General features: G+C 33.8%; 1 protein-coding gene across 6 annotated transcripts in view; it reads left to right on the top strand.

The window, feature by feature from the left end:
* Positions 1-15680, top strand: part of CHD7 (chromodomain helicase DNA binding protein 7) — a 231432-nt gene that overhangs the window by 136349 nt on the left and 79403 nt on the right. For all 6 annotated transcript variants that reach the window (XM_074204185.1, XM_074204183.1, XM_074204186.1 and 3 more), the window contains 3 exons: positions 2405-2546; positions 6037-6174; positions 7229-7294. In XM_074204185.1, the coding sequence (XP_074060286.1) occupies positions 2405-2546; positions 6037-6174; positions 7229-7294 (346 nt within the window). The remainder of the gene's footprint in view (positions 1-2404; positions 2547-6036; positions 6175-7228; positions 7295-15680) is intronic.

The following is a 15680-nucleotide window of genomic DNA, read 5'->3' as shown; positions in this document are numbered from 1 at the left end:
AGATGCAAGAATGAGCATGTTGAGCTCATTGTCAATAGGGCAAGGGCTAATGAGTTTAGAAATTTTTTGGTAGTCAGACTGAGCACCAGCACCTCACTTGGCTATATGTTCTTTGTCTGAATTTTCCTATGAGATAAGCACTTGGAGAAATGTTGCATGACTTGAACAGTCATGGAGGTTCCATGGAGCATTCTTAGGAAATGAAGAATCATTAGCACTTTTCTGTCTTCGGCACATTGATATTTTATCAAACTTGGGCTGTGTTCTTCTTCAAGACATTCAGCCTGTGACTCATGTGATGGTGCACCAGGGCACTGTAACTACTACTAAATTAAATTGTGCGCTTTGCTCTGCTTTAGAGAGGTCACTGGTGAAAAGCACTGGGCTGTCAACTTACTTTACCTGGCAGTGGTTCAACTCTTTGACAGGCTTACCTTTGATTTAAACAAATTTGAGAAATATGTAAAGTTTTGGAAGCAGTTTTGCACTGATTTGATAAAAGAAACCACAAAACACTGCAGCGCAGGTGTTGAGAATGTTTGAAAGCTGATTGAGGGAAGCAGATGGCTTTAGTCAGTGGCATCCAGCCAAAAGAGCAGGTGCTGATCATGTGACCGCTGGTTACCAGGGTAATCTGATTGCTCTTGGCGTGCAGATGAAAGGAAAGGGGCCCAGTGTTCAGCTGTAGTATTGTATAATTTGTGGCAGTTAGAGCGGAAATAAATGCTGGAAATGGAGCCTCATAGTAGGGGAGACTTCTGTCCATGTGTAGCATAAACACTAGGACAGTTGGAAGAGGAACTGTTGGATGAATTTTCTTATTTTTTTAAAAAAAATGTTATGTTTTATGTGGCTCTTTCAGGGAATTAAACTTTTTAAAGCACTGTCATGATTTGAACGATCTTTTTGGAGCTAAACTGTCTTTTGCTGTGCCCCTACATTTTGCTTTAAGTTGGAGTACCAATTTTTCCTTATGCTTGAAGGTTTATTAGTTTTTTTGGGGGGGGGATGACTTGGAATCATTATTTTTCAAATAACTATTTTTAAGAACTTACTGCATTTAACCTAGTAGTAGAAAGCAAACTCCACATATGATGGTTATATGTAGTTACATTAACAATAATTTGGAAATTGAATTTATTTGATAAAAGCTTAACTTAAAAAAAAATCCAGAGAACTCTGCTTCTTTTAAGGGCCATAAGGTGTTGAAAAGTGTTGTTCAGTGCATTCAGTCAGCATCCTTTTCTGCAAAATTACAAATTTTAGTGAATAGAAACTTTTTACTGGTGTCTGAAAGGAGAATTTTTCATTTTCAAATCCATTCAGTTCCTGGGCAGCATAATAATGATGTAAAGTAACTGCCAGTCACTATAGATTCTTGTAAATATTTTATCACAAATGACAGTTGATCTTAGGAAGTCTTGGTGCCAGACTAAAAACTGAAGTTGAATGGAAGAACCAAATTAACCTTAAAAAGAATTAACAAGTAGAGCAGACAGAACTGTGTGACTCTAGGTGCTGATAAACAATTTTATTTCATTCTTTTTTTCTTAAAATCTATTCTTATGTTGACATACCTATATAACATTCAAATCCTGTTAGCCTTTAATCTAAACATACAGTGGGATCTGTACTTTAACAGTTGCATATCTTGTCAATAACCTGGCTTTTAATACTAATATGCTGCCTTAAAGATAATGTAGACCAATGATTAAAGCTTACTGTTTTAAAATTAAAATAAAACAAAAATATTGATGAGGTGAAATATCAGGTAGAAAAGTAATAAAATCAGTAGTAGTTCTTACATTTTAATATGCCATTTGAAAAATCAAATAGGATACTATAAATATATTTCAAATCATTAACTAAATGGAGAATCTAAATAATACCAGTGTTTAAAGCCAACTGCAAAGGGCCAGGGAAGAAGATAATCACATTTCATTTTCTTCTTCACCATTTAAAAAAAAAGGTGTTCTGGCACCTTAAAAACTTGATAGTAAAATTATTTCTTAATGAATAGCTCCATGCCACAGTGTATCAAGCATATATAGTCAGGATAATGCAGTGCTGTTTTATATGATGTCTCAGAATGAATTAGGGTTTGGCCTGCATTTTGCTTTGTCTTGGGCAAATATACAGGATAATTTGTGTGGGTTTTATTTTTTGCATGTTTGAGATTCCTTTTTTTCCCAGGGCAAGGATTTTCATCCTACATCAAAAATAGAGTTTTGCCACAAGAACCTAATCCTATCATACTTGCTTACAAAAAAGAAAACTAATGTATTATTTTAATATTGTTGATAGTTTGGGGGCTAATGATCTGGGAAATGTGAGACATATCCATGGGGGAAACTTAAAAAAAAACTCAATAACACTGACTAGGGAACTATACTTTGAATTCTAGTAATAAGAAACCAGATTCTGAAGCAAGTGCTTTGAAGAAAAAGGTCAACAAGGGAAAAACTGAAGGTTCTGAAAATTCAGATTTAGAAAGAACTCCACCACCATCTCCTCCTCCTGAAGATGATGATGATCCAGGTGTTCAGGTAAGATTGTTATTCTGATATTTAAGTGTTAATTAGTTTTTGGTTACTTCAGATGGCTATAAGGTGCACCACAACCTCTTTTTTTCATTTATGCTAAAGAGATGCTTTTAAGATATCAGTATTTGTGACTGGAACATTATTTCCAGATAGGTGAAAGTCAGAGATATCAAGGATAAATGAAATGTAGCACTTTATTCCTGACTAGAATTTTGTAACTTTTGCCATAGGATGAGGAGGTAAGCCTAGAAAAGGGATCTCAGGGGATCCTCTAATATCACAGCCCTAATTTTATATAGCATTAAAATTTGATCTACAGGTTTAGAAAAGTTACTTGTGTTTTGGTAAGAGTTCTTTTAAAAACTATTGTGTTCCAAATTTGTTAACTGTCTTAAAGTTTTGTGAAATATTCTTTTCACAATATGAAAAATTTAGGCACAGAGTCATTTGTGACTGACTCGAGCTTCTGTCGACTTCTTTGGGTCAGTCAGAGTCATCTTTGTGTGATGGCAGGCTTTTCATGAATTAGTGAACTTCTATTTTCTAGATAGTTGGTTCAGCCTGATTCTTCCTGAGTAATATTCATTTATTTCTTGGGAGATAGTGTATAACATCAATTGTAAAACTATCCTTGAAATAAATATCAGAAATTTTAGTTCTCACAAACATCATCTTCACTGATGAGACTAAGAGAGACATTCAGTACATAGCAGCTAAGAAATCATTTCCTTTTTAGGTTCCTTGGAATCATGCCAATATGCTCTACCGGGATACCCTGGAATGTATCTCTGTGACATCATAGTTATCAAGAAGTAGTTATCAGGGAACCCTACTGCAATAGGAAGCCAACCCCCACAGACTTAAGTGACTTTTCATTATCCCATAGTAGATTCTCAGTGAATATTTGCTTTCATTTCATTTTTTTGCTTTTTTCCTTAGAGGTTTGAAATAAAATACCTGGAAGATGCAGTTGCATCCCAGAATTGTAGATAATTTGAGTCTTTCATTTAGCAAAGCTTCCTGTTATCTGTGACATCAAAAATTATATTTTTTAAGATGATCTAAAAAAACTAGAGTGTGTGTGTTTTTCTTTTTAAATATAGCTGGTCTAGTTTTGGTATTAGCCATTTAGGATAATCATATGCATTCCTTTTATTGCTATGTACAGCAATAGTAAGACTATTGACAGGGTTAGTTCATTAATGAGATTTACTAGAGAAATTGTGGTGAAAGGACGATTCTGTATTTTGTGTACTTGGGTGTTTTCTGAATCATGCTGCCTTTAATTGGGGCTTTTAAGACAACATTTTATGCAACAATAACAAGATTTCTTTAAAAATTCATAGTTCTTTGAATTTTCTCACAAATGCCAGTTTACTATAAAGAATCGTTATTAAATTTTATGGAATCTTTGTATATAGTTTATAGAATAGATGACTAGGGTTTTTTTTATTTTAAGGTAATACCTTAAATGCTTTTTAAAATTTACTTTTGAGTTGGTATTTTAATCAGTTCTAGAATAGTAGCAGGAAATAAAATAACTATACTTGGACATCTATTTTCAAGGAAGTACTTTTTCTTTATATATGCTCTTCAGGAAGTGATACTACCAAGTTTATCATGGTTCTTCCTGTAACATATACATGAAGGGTGGAAGTTAAGCTTTTTAATTTGGTGACTGTGATTTTTAATTGCATATAGTGTTGTCTAGTTCAGAAGAAAGTACCATGGAATGGTACAGTGGTGAGATTAGGAAACCAGTTGTGCTCTTCAGCATGACCATTGTACTTACTAACCTTTTAAAAGTCTTTAAAATACAATTCTACAGAGTAAACTCCCTGCTGCTAATGAAACTAAAGTATTTCATTGTGTTGTGATTGTCAAAAATAAGCAAATTCATATATTTCATTCTTACCTAAAAAAGCAGTTCATATGATAGGAACAGAATAAAAATTTAGTTGAGTCTAGACATGTCAAAAATTTTCGTTGATAAAGAATTAGTTCTTGGGATAAAAGGAATTTTGATACCTCAGAAAAATGCCTTGAAGTTCATATAAAACTAAAAGTCACAGAAGTATTGTGCCATGCTACAATATGTGGAAGCTTTGGGACTTGAGTTCTAATTCTTTCTTTTTTGATTGACTTGCTAATTAACTTTGAATAAATTACTGTTCATCTGAGAAATTATAGGGGGGGCAGATACGATTTATTTCACAAGGTTTTTATAAGGAGTAATTTTCATCAAACAAGTTATACTAAACTATAAACTTTAAGAAAAACAATTTCTTAATTTCCCTGGGAAATTACAATAGTACTATTTAGTTTACTTCAGTATAAAACTAATTCTGGAACTCTGCTCCAGAAGATTTAGATACCATACTGAAAAAATATATATATACATACATACATGCATGCATACATACATATGTGTGTGTTTAGCATAAAAAAGAAAAAGACATTGCTTAGATATGTTCATATAGTGGGGCCAAGTGTATTATTAGCATCCAACTCTCTACATCTAAGTCTTTTAATCAGTCTGTCTCTATCCATAAAAATGTAACTTGATCCTGTTTGAATGTATGCAAATTATAATATAGTAAATCAGATCTAGAGATTCTACTCCATTATATTCAAATCTAGAGTCTGTTCCATCCTTGATGTGCTTTGTTAAAGAATTGTTGTTTCAATGGAAGAATGGTCTGGGAATTTAATGAATATTATGTCAGAGATACTCACTAGGTGAATATAGTTGTTTTGTATCATTCTTTTTTAAATATGAATTGGTATTTTTCCTTATCAACTTTTCAGGGTTATTTTAAGAGGTGTGAACTTGCAAAACATTTAACTCCCTTTTACTCCTGTAAGGAATATACAAAGTTATTAATAACAATTTTCTTAGTATGTTCTTTCCACTTTCTGCATGCTTTACAAATTCTTAGAAACATATAGTTATAGAAGAATATGAACTTACTCCAAAACTCTATGTTATTATTTCCAATCCAAGTTTGCTCAGATAATTTTCTTCCATCCTGTACTCTCCAAAACTCTTATTTTCCTTCATGATGAAATGTTGAACTTAAAGCAGAAAGACTTGGGTTTGAATTACTACTACAGGTACTTACATGTCTTCTGATGTTGATCAATGCACTTAACAACTCTGAAGATATTTTCTTGTCTTTAAAATGAGGAGAATACCTGATGTATTTACCTTATGGGCTGCTGAGAAGCTCAAATTTATATATATATATATATATATCCTATGTACATTTCAGATATTATCACAAAATAACAATATTTTCATACATGTACAACCTAGATTTTTTAAAAAAGTTTCCCAAACTATTTAAGTTAACATCAACAATAATGGCTTTGAATAGTTTAACAGTGATTTGTCAGAATCACCCACAGTGTGTACCATCCTCCTCTTGGCTTTCAACACATATGAGGAATGTCAATAATTTTTTATAATTTTTACTATTTTTTTTTCTTTTAGAAGAGACGCTCTAGCAGGCAGGTTAAGAGAAAGCGTTATACAGAAGACCTGGAGTTCAAGATTTCTGATGAGGAAGCAGATGATGCAGATGCTGCTGGTAGAGACTCCCCTTCAAATACTTCACAGTCTGAACAGCAGGTCAGCTTGCTTTTTTGAATAAATAAATGACAGTGAAATGTGGATTCATGTCTGAAAACTGAATAGTTCAGTAGAACTAGGTTTCTTCATCCAATGTTGGTATAATGTACTAAGATAAGTGAGTTGTTTTGCTGTTTCCTTTAAAAAGCTGTATTTGCTCAAATGTATTTTTCTACAAGCCTGTGATATGTAATTTGACACAATTCTGGAGAATTAATGGTCTCTGCTGAGAAAAAAAAATCAGAACTAGGCTACAAGGAGACAGAATTTACCTCTGAGAATTCAGTGCTATAGCTTCTATGACTTTAATAAACCACTCAAGCTTGTCTCCTGCTGTTAGGCACCATAAGAACTCCTTTATGAAATTACAGCCTTGTAGTACCCAGCAGGGTCTACTTTATTCTCTGTGCAATGTAAATGATGGATAAAATAGTTTGTATAAAATGAAGGGTAGTAGTATAAGAATGATTATTTTAAAGTTATTTTTTTCTTTTCTTTTTTGTAAAGTGCTCTTTTCTTAGCTCTGTAGTACTTTAGTTAACAAACAGGTAACCCATTGAAAAGTGTGTTAAATTCACGACTGTGCCTTATTTGGTAATTTGGCCAATGCTAAGCTGTTATATAATGTTTTATGTGATTCCTGTAGATAAAAAAGATGCTTACAATAATGATGACTATATTTACCTCTTGGATATAAATGAAGAAAAGTTATAGTTTTCATTGCTGCCATGAGAAGAGTATTCTGTTTAGTCAACTAGAATTTCTGAATGCTTGCTAGCTTTAGGGATTGGTGAGAGTCCACATAATTACATCACATACCTATGAAATAATTAACACAGGTATTGCACCTTCTCTGCAGTGTTAATTTTTTTCATATCTGTGTTGATCCTTTCTTGAGTAATATACTTGGATTCATCATACTTAGGGTCTAGCAGGTACTAAATTTGAAACGGTGAATCAGGGAGCAACTTGGAATGATTGTCTATATTGCAAATGGCATGAAATCTTTTTGCAAAAAAAAAATTCCAGTTGACTCATATATTTTATTTTACAGGAATCTGTTGATGCTGAGGGTCCTGTAGTAGAGAAAATCATGAGTAATCGATCAGTCAAAAAACAGGTAAAGAACATTTTTAATGATCAATGACAATATTCTTAAGCTATGCTCTTATTGATGTTCATATTCCCCCTTCCACCCAAATCCATTTTAGAATCGAAAGGAAACTTGGTTGCCAGACTGTTGAACCCATTATTCCTTTTCACCAAAACTGCCTCTTGTTACTGATATTTTTCTCTTATTCTGATATATCTTTGTGTTATAGAGGATGACCTTGGATTCCTACTAAGCTGGAAATATCTTTTGAGTAAAGACTGTATGTTTGTTATCTGAGATGTTAACCCATTTGTCCAGGACCTATCTAACCAAAATTGGAGAGGCTCATTACCAGATTTGACATCAAGGAATATTATGTTGACCACATCAATTTAAGAAGACATTGAACTAATACTTAGAGGGAATACAATCTATTTTAATTGGGGAAATGTCCAACTTGATGAAATTGTCCTTTGTAAGATCTAGTTCAGTAAGTTTTTATTTAGTCACCATTCCCCATCTCCCAACTTCTGACCAATGGAGGTGGAGTATGGAGACATTTTATCTTTGGGAAATAGGTATGTTTTATTTATGATATTTGTATTGTACAATTGTATTTTTAGTAGATTATAAGTCTCTATAAGGAGATCTAGAATTTGATTGCTTTCATTCAAATGTTATCCTGCAATTCAATTTGTATACTTCAGTCTGTTTATCTAAGTTGATATTAGATGATTCTCCAATGTTTTGTTTTGGATTTTGGTGGAGGTGGGGGTTGGGGTGAGATGGGAAGTTCTGTGTATTATTCAAGATTCTTTTCCTCTGGCATTCTTGCTTCCCCACCTTTTTGTGAGTCTTTTACTTATATCAATAAAATTTTCATCATTGTCTTTACTGTTACTGTGGAGGTGGAATATATGACTATTTCTAATGTAATTTCAGATGCCAGTATGACTCATTCTGAAGAGTTTAGAGTTGTACAAAGTTCATATCCATGTGACAGAGTGAACTGGGTGCTCTTATAAAACTAGCCCCTGACAACAATGTTGGAAAAGGATTTTTATAACTTTAGTGCTATGCCCTTCGTTTCAGAGACTAATTGTTCAAACAAGAAAAAAGAGTTATGCACTTCTTAGCTTACATTTGAGGGTTCTCTTAGATATACCCACATCTAAATCTTCTATTTGTATTGAGGTCAATTCTATCCTCCCATTACTGAGATTGATAACTTTGAAATTATGCTTGACTTTCCCTTTTTCATCTTCCATAATCAATCAGTTGTCAAGTTCATCAGTTCTTTATTTCTTTATTTCTTGAGTATGACCCTTTGCTCATATATGCTACTCATATAACTACCATCCTTGGTCAGACCTTCCTCACCACTCCTCTACTATTGCAAGAGTCTCCGATTTACCTTCCTGCTTTCAGTTTCTCCTTTCTCCGATTCTTCTTACATACAACTATCAAAATAACTCTCTTAAGACACATTTTGACTAACTTTTTCCTACTCAAAAGCATTCAGTGCCTCCCATCATCTTTAAGACAAGATACAAATTCCATAGCCTGGCATGAAAAGCTTTCACAGTCTGCCTCCTGTTTACCAGCTTTGTTTCATCTAACACCATTCCATCAACTCTGCATGTCAGTCAGTCAATTAATAATCATTTATTAAAAGCCTACTATGTGCCAGGCACTATTCTGAACCCTGGAACTCTTCATTGACTCAGCCTCCTGTTTATATGCATTTGCACAGACTGTCCTTCATGCCTGGATATACTACATAGTCTTGGAACTTCTTCATCTTCGATTCTTTGTCTGTCTTTCGTGATCCCCATAGTTCTTAATGCTACCTCCTCAAGTTATTTCGTCTTTTTCTTAATAATGTCCATATTGTATCTCTGCCTAGTAAGCTCCTTGAGTACAGGAACAATTTTGGTTTTGAATACTTGTTTATACAAACTTTGTTTAGCATCCTATGTGTCTTAGGTACTTACTGAATTGCATTGCTTTTAGATATTCTATCATTCAGTTTTCTGTTTCTTTAGAAAGCACAGGTCTGTGGGTGTAGTTTTCAGACACATTCACTATTAAACTTGATTTTCATTTTTCTTTGGTGTAAGTATGATTTCTATTATTCTGCATGTTAAGGAACCATGTTTTAATTTGCTAGCATTTGAGAGATGAGAAGACACTTGTGTGCTCTAAAACAAGAGTTCTTAAACTTCTTTTGTGTCTCTTGAAGCCTAGGGTTATAAAGGAAACTAATTATATTGAGATTCGGTTACCAAAATACAAAAAAACAGACATCCTCAGAGTCTGGTTTCAGAACCTCTGCTCTAGAGGAATATGCAAGTCCATGAGTACTATATTGCATAATTAAGATTTTTCCCTTCCCCCTTTCTCTTATTTGTTGTACCTATCACTTGCTGTTTTTTAGAGTTGCACAATACAGAGTATGTATTTAATGTAAAACTTTCAATAATAAAAGATCCCTGAGTGGAGGGAAATATACATTGACCTGAATATATGAATTTTGATCTCTTATAAATTGATGAAAGATTAGCATTATTTAAGGCTGCAAGGACTGAATTTCTGTTACATTGAGGACTTTAGGAACAATTAATTTAAGAATTGTAAAGGTTTGGATAAATATTGCATATTTGACAAAGCTTTAAAGAATAATCTCCTTCAATGAGTCATGATTTATTTGCCTAAAGAGTATCTTGTTTGCCTAGAGAAAATCAATTTTGATTTAGTTGATAGTGCTTCAGTAGACGTACTCAACAGTTTGATATTTCAGATTATAATTAGGTCACAATTATTTAGCAGCTAATTATTCATATTTTGGATTACATAGGACATTGTTTCTCTTTCCTCCTATTTTGTCCATATTTTGGTCATCTCATTGTTCATTATCAACCCCAATAAAGGATAAATGAATTTTACTGGTAGTGGTGGTGGTAGAGTTTAGGAATAGGTATATCCTTTTTTTCACAAAGCTTACAAGAAGAAAATGGAAATAGTCTTGTGGTCATAAGTTGGAGGATAGACTGAGTTGAAGAAATCTTTTCAAAGGACTTAAGTTAGCAAACATTTATTAAAGTGTTTTACAAAACATCCAGGGATTATAAAATACTTGATGTTACAAGTACAAAGAATGAAACAGTCCTTATTTATAAGGGTCTGAGATGTGAATTGTGGTGACAAGAAGTGAAAAAATTCAAATATATATATATATATATATATATACATATATATATATATATACATACATATATATATATGTATATATATATATAGTTAAATGTAAGGTAGTTCAGGTGAAAAGGAACTAATATTTGAAGTGATCAAAAAAGATATCATACAGAAGATAGTGATTGAACTACATCTTAATGGAAGAGAGATAGTCTGTGAGGCAGGGTCAGGCATGAGAGATGTCTGGTACAGAGACACATAGATCAGAAAGGGAATGTCATATATGTGGAACAGAGAAGGCCAACTTAGCCAGATGGCAGCATGTGAAAAGGAGAAAAATGCCCATTGATGCTAGAAAGGTAGGTTAGGGTTAGGTTGTGAAGTTAAATGAAAGCATTTATATTAGAGGCAGAGGAAAGCCACTGTAGTTGATTTAATAGGGAGCAGTTGCATAGCCAGACCTACCTTTAATGAAAATTACTTTGGATGCAGTGTGTAGGATGGACTGAAGTGGTGAGATGGTAGGACCAAACTAAGATGGTAGGAAATGAATCAGTGGTTTAGAGTTGGAAGAAAAAGACTTTGTAGAGCATCCTCTCATTTTGTAAAGAATGAAGCTGAGGACCAAAGAGATTAAGTGATTTTCCAAAGGTCATATAGTAAATGACAAAACTAGGATTCAAATATGTTTCTCTGAATTCAGTGTTTTTCTACATACTTTGTCCCTTTCCCACCACCCCCAAAATGAGCTGTAACTTAAAGGGATATAGAATAGAATAGAAATATTATTTAATTACCTGTAAAACAGAGCAGTCCAGATCAATAAGAATACGATTTGGGGGTGGCTAGGTGTCGTAGTGGATAGAGCACTGGCCTTGGAGTCAGGAGTACCTGAGTTCAAATCCAGCCTTAGACAGTTAATAATTAGCTAGCCGTGTGGCCTTGGGCAAGCCACTTAACCCCATTGCCTTGCAAAAATCTTAAAAAAAAAAAACAAAAGCAAAAATAGAGCAGTCCAGAGATTACAAACCAAATAGAGATTGAGAAAGACCCTAGACATGATTTTATTGATATGGGGGAACTTTCAGATAAGAACAGTCCCTCTACCAGTGCCAGTTAACACTTTCTCTGCAACATAGTTATAGGGAGCTTAGAATACTGAGAGGTTCATACAATTAGTAAATTCATAGATAGGATTTGAGCATTTCCACCTGATTTCATGATGGGAAATAAGAGACTTTAAATGAGAGATTTCTTCAAAAAAATGGGAGTTGCTTAAGCAGGAATGTCTTTTTTTTTTTTATTGTTTTATGTTCCACTGCTCCTGCACAGCCTTTTATATACAAGCAGTCAATAGATCCTGTGAGTGATATCTAATGAAGAGATCATCATTACATTCTAACTAGTGTATAAGCTCCTTGTTGACAGGAACTATTTCAGATTTTTGTACCTTATAGTGTCTATCACTGTGCTGAGACTGATAGTTCACACTTAGGAAAGTGATTTGCCATTTTATTATATTTGGAGAAGACATTAGAAATTACTATACAAATTCTGTTACCAAAAGACAGTTCTTTTTTGCTCACTAATCCTAGAATCTTTTGCTTTCCTGACTTGCTGTATTTCTTTACCAGCTGCTAATCCCTGTGTCCAGCATTTGTCAAATGTCCAGCATTTGATTTCTCTTCTGCTCCAGGCTCCTGAACATCTCTGGAGAAATCTGTCTAAAGGACAAAATCAAACTGACTTCATCTACTTTATAAGAGTTGGGCTCTTGTTGAGGTTTGACAGCCCTATTTACTTGATGCCAATTGATTGCTTATTTCTCTACTGTGACTATTCCAAACATCCTTTCCTTTTCCCTACTTGAGTTTATTAGCCAGAGGGCTCCCTCAACCATCCTCCTTCATTCTGCAGATCTTCAAATTATAGGATACTTTTATTTTCCAGTATTAGAAAAGCTACTTCTACTTCTTAAAAAAATTCACCCTTTTCTGTATGTTTGATTCCATTTTCTTATGCCTCCACAATGACCTAGCTCTAAAAAATATTGCTTTATGGGGGCAGCTAGGTGGCGTAGTGGATAAAGCACCAGCCCTGGAGTCATGAGGACCTGGGTTCAAATCCGGTCTCAGACACTTAGTAATTACCTAGCTGTGTGGCCTTGGGCAAGCCACTTAACCCCGTTTGCCTTGCAAAAACCTAAAAAAAATTGCTTTATCATTCATCTTCAGTTTCATCATTTTGCCTTAACAGATATCCTTAACTCTCCAAGGAGTACCTGAGTTCAAATCCGCCCTCAGACACTTAATAATTGCCTAGCTGTGTGGCCTTGGGCAAGCCACTTAACCCAGTTTCCCTTGCAAAAAAAACCCAAAACCTTAAAAAAAAAAAAGCTCCCTACTGCTGAACTATTTAATTTAATCTGTCCAGTGACCTTTACTTTAGTGTTAAAAGTCCTATCAACTATACCCAATGCCTTCACATCTATACTATCCATTCTCAGTTTATAATCTGATTTGCTTCTGCCATTCCAATGAAACTTCTCTCCTAAAAGTCATCAATGATTTAAACCCTATCAAATTCAGTGTTCTTTTCTTTTCCTTTATTTGGAGGGCAGTGAGAAGATACTGAAAATTACTCTTGTTAATTTTTGTGAATTTTTATTCATATGTTCTTTTTTTTACATTATCAAAATTTTCCCCATTATTCTTTGCCTTACCTCCTCCCAGAGAGCCATTTTGAATAACAGTATTTTTAAAGGAAAAAAACCTGCAAACCTCATTATTACATCAGTCCCCCAAAAATGTATTCCATGTATTTAACCCATGAACCTCTTACCTCTGCAAAGGGGTGATGTGGATTTATCTTAAATTTCCTCTTTTAGGTCATGCTCATTCTTTGTAATTTTGTATCAACTTTATTTTTTTGTGGTGGTAGTTTTCCATTTATGTTATCATCATATAAATTTTCCATATTATTTTCATCAAGTATGTTATTTGTAATAGCACTGTAATATTCTATTGCATGCATGTATCTCAATATGTTTAGCAGTTCCTCAATAGATAGGCATGTATTTTGTTTCTAATTCTTTGCTATCACAAGAAAAAGTATTGCAAAGAAAATATTTTGGTGTATGTGAGAATTTTCTTCTCATCAGTGATCTTTTGGGGGGTAGAATCTTGGAAGTGGAATCTCTGTATTAAAGAATATGAATATTTAGTTACTTTATTCCATACTTACAGATTGCTTTCCAAAATAATGATATTGATTCATAGCATTAAGAGTAATTTTAATTCTGTTCACCACTCCTACTTGTTGAATACTATTCTGACTTCAGAGACATTTTTGTAGAATCATAAATTTATAACCAGAAAGAATTTTGGAAGTCATCAGATTCAACCCCTTTAATTTACAGAAGAGGAAACTAAGACACAAAATAGTTATATAAATTGGACATGATCATATAGCTAATAAGTGCCTGAGGTAGGATTGGAATTCAGATCTTATTGATTCCTGAGCTCAGCACTCCATCCATTATACCACCTAGTTTCCAATTGTATATCTCTTCTTCTAGTCCTTTAGCTATTCCTGGCTCCCAGGATGGCTTCTTGTTATCTCTTCTACTTCTTATTTTTTTATTTATTATTTTTTACATTACTTTTTTACAATAGTCTTGTTGTAAAGGTAAACACAATTCCCCCTTCCCTCACAAAGAGAAATCTCAAGGAAAAATTAAGTGATAGAAGGACAAAAAAGTGTGTATTTTACTTCTTAATATGTGGATATTGCCCAAAACTCTTCATTCCTTCTCTTCTTTCTCTCTTTTGGTTAACTTCATTTATTTCCATGACTCCAACTGACCATTACTATCCTTTCTAACTCCTTTTGCACTCTGGATTCAAATCTCCAGTTTCTCAGAGAGCATTTGTGCTCATTGATGCCTCCTACTCAGTAGTCTTAACATTGAGAATATTTTTCTCCAAAATTCTGCTCTTCCTTTTGACTTCAGTTTTTTCTCTGGTTATTTCTATTCATTGAGTCTTCCATGACTGTAACCTTGGTCTTAGCTTTGGCTTTTCCTTCACCTCATATAATTGATCAGATCCTCTCTTTCATACCTCTGAAAGAGTTTCCCTTCCTTTCTTTTCCTACTATCTTCACCCTAATTTAGGGAATCATTTCCACTCACCTTGATGATTGCATTTGCCTCCTAACAATTCTTGTCCCTTTTCTTTCTTTTTCAATTCTTCAATTCTTCTTTACTTTTGTTTTGGTATAAATTTGATCATATTATGTTCAAATCTTTGTAGCTCCCTCATACCTGTTAGATAGTATTCAAAATCTGCTGCCTGGCATTTCAAACTCTCTAAAATCTGACATCAGCCTGTATTGCTAGCATGGTCTCATCTAATTCATCTTGACATCTGCCCTGACTCCATGAATTTGTTATCCTTCCTTTGTCTCACTATTCACTTCTAGCTTTATACCCCAGCTAAACTGATATCCTCCCTATCTCTTGCCTTCATGTAGAAAGTGGTACTTGATCTGTGTTTTGGAAAGAGATCCTATGAAGCAGATAAAGTGAAGAACTGTTTTCCAGACATGGAATGGGGGTGAAGGTTTGGGGAAAGCCATAGTCACCCAACTTGTAAGTGTCAGGCTAGATTTAAACTCAAGAAGATAAATCTTCCTTAGTCCAACAGAAACTCTATGCAATGGACCACCTAGCTAGAGGTATTGCCTGAATGAAAAGTTTTTATTAGCAGTTTTCGTTAGTGGAGGAAAGGATTGCAACTTCTTGTTTAAATACTATTTGAAACTCCTGTGTATGTTTTAGCTATTGGTGGTTTTGTCTTTTTTTCTTACCAATTGACTTCTTTTCTGTTATTGTCTTTTTTTTTCTTACCATGGATAATTGCTTTTTAAGAAGTCAAAACTTTAAGAAGTTTCATTTTGTGTTGGTAGTATTCTGTAACTGTATGCAGACAATTACAGGTGCAGTAAGGAGAACAATACTATATCTTTATTAACACAGTGTTAGAAAATCATAGAGATTAGGGATCATTTTTTTATCTTTCTTTTGTGTAGTGCCTTAGCCAGAACTTTTCAAACCATGAGTAAAAGTTAAATATGATGTATTATACAATTTACTTATCAGGGATGATTCAATTTGTGATGATACTTCTGAAACCAAATCAGTTCACATAAGCTTTAG

The sequence above is a fragment of the Macrotis lagotis genome, chromosome X (assembly GCF_037893015.1).
Source record: "Macrotis lagotis isolate mMagLag1 chromosome X, bilby.v1.9.chrom.fasta, whole genome shotgun sequence".
In the NCBI taxonomy this organism is placed as follows: domain Eukaryota; kingdom Metazoa; phylum Chordata; class Mammalia; order Peramelemorphia; family Peramelidae; genus Macrotis; species Macrotis lagotis.
Note: the sequence above shows the minus strand (reverse complement) of the source record. Positions and strands in the feature narration are given on the sequence as shown.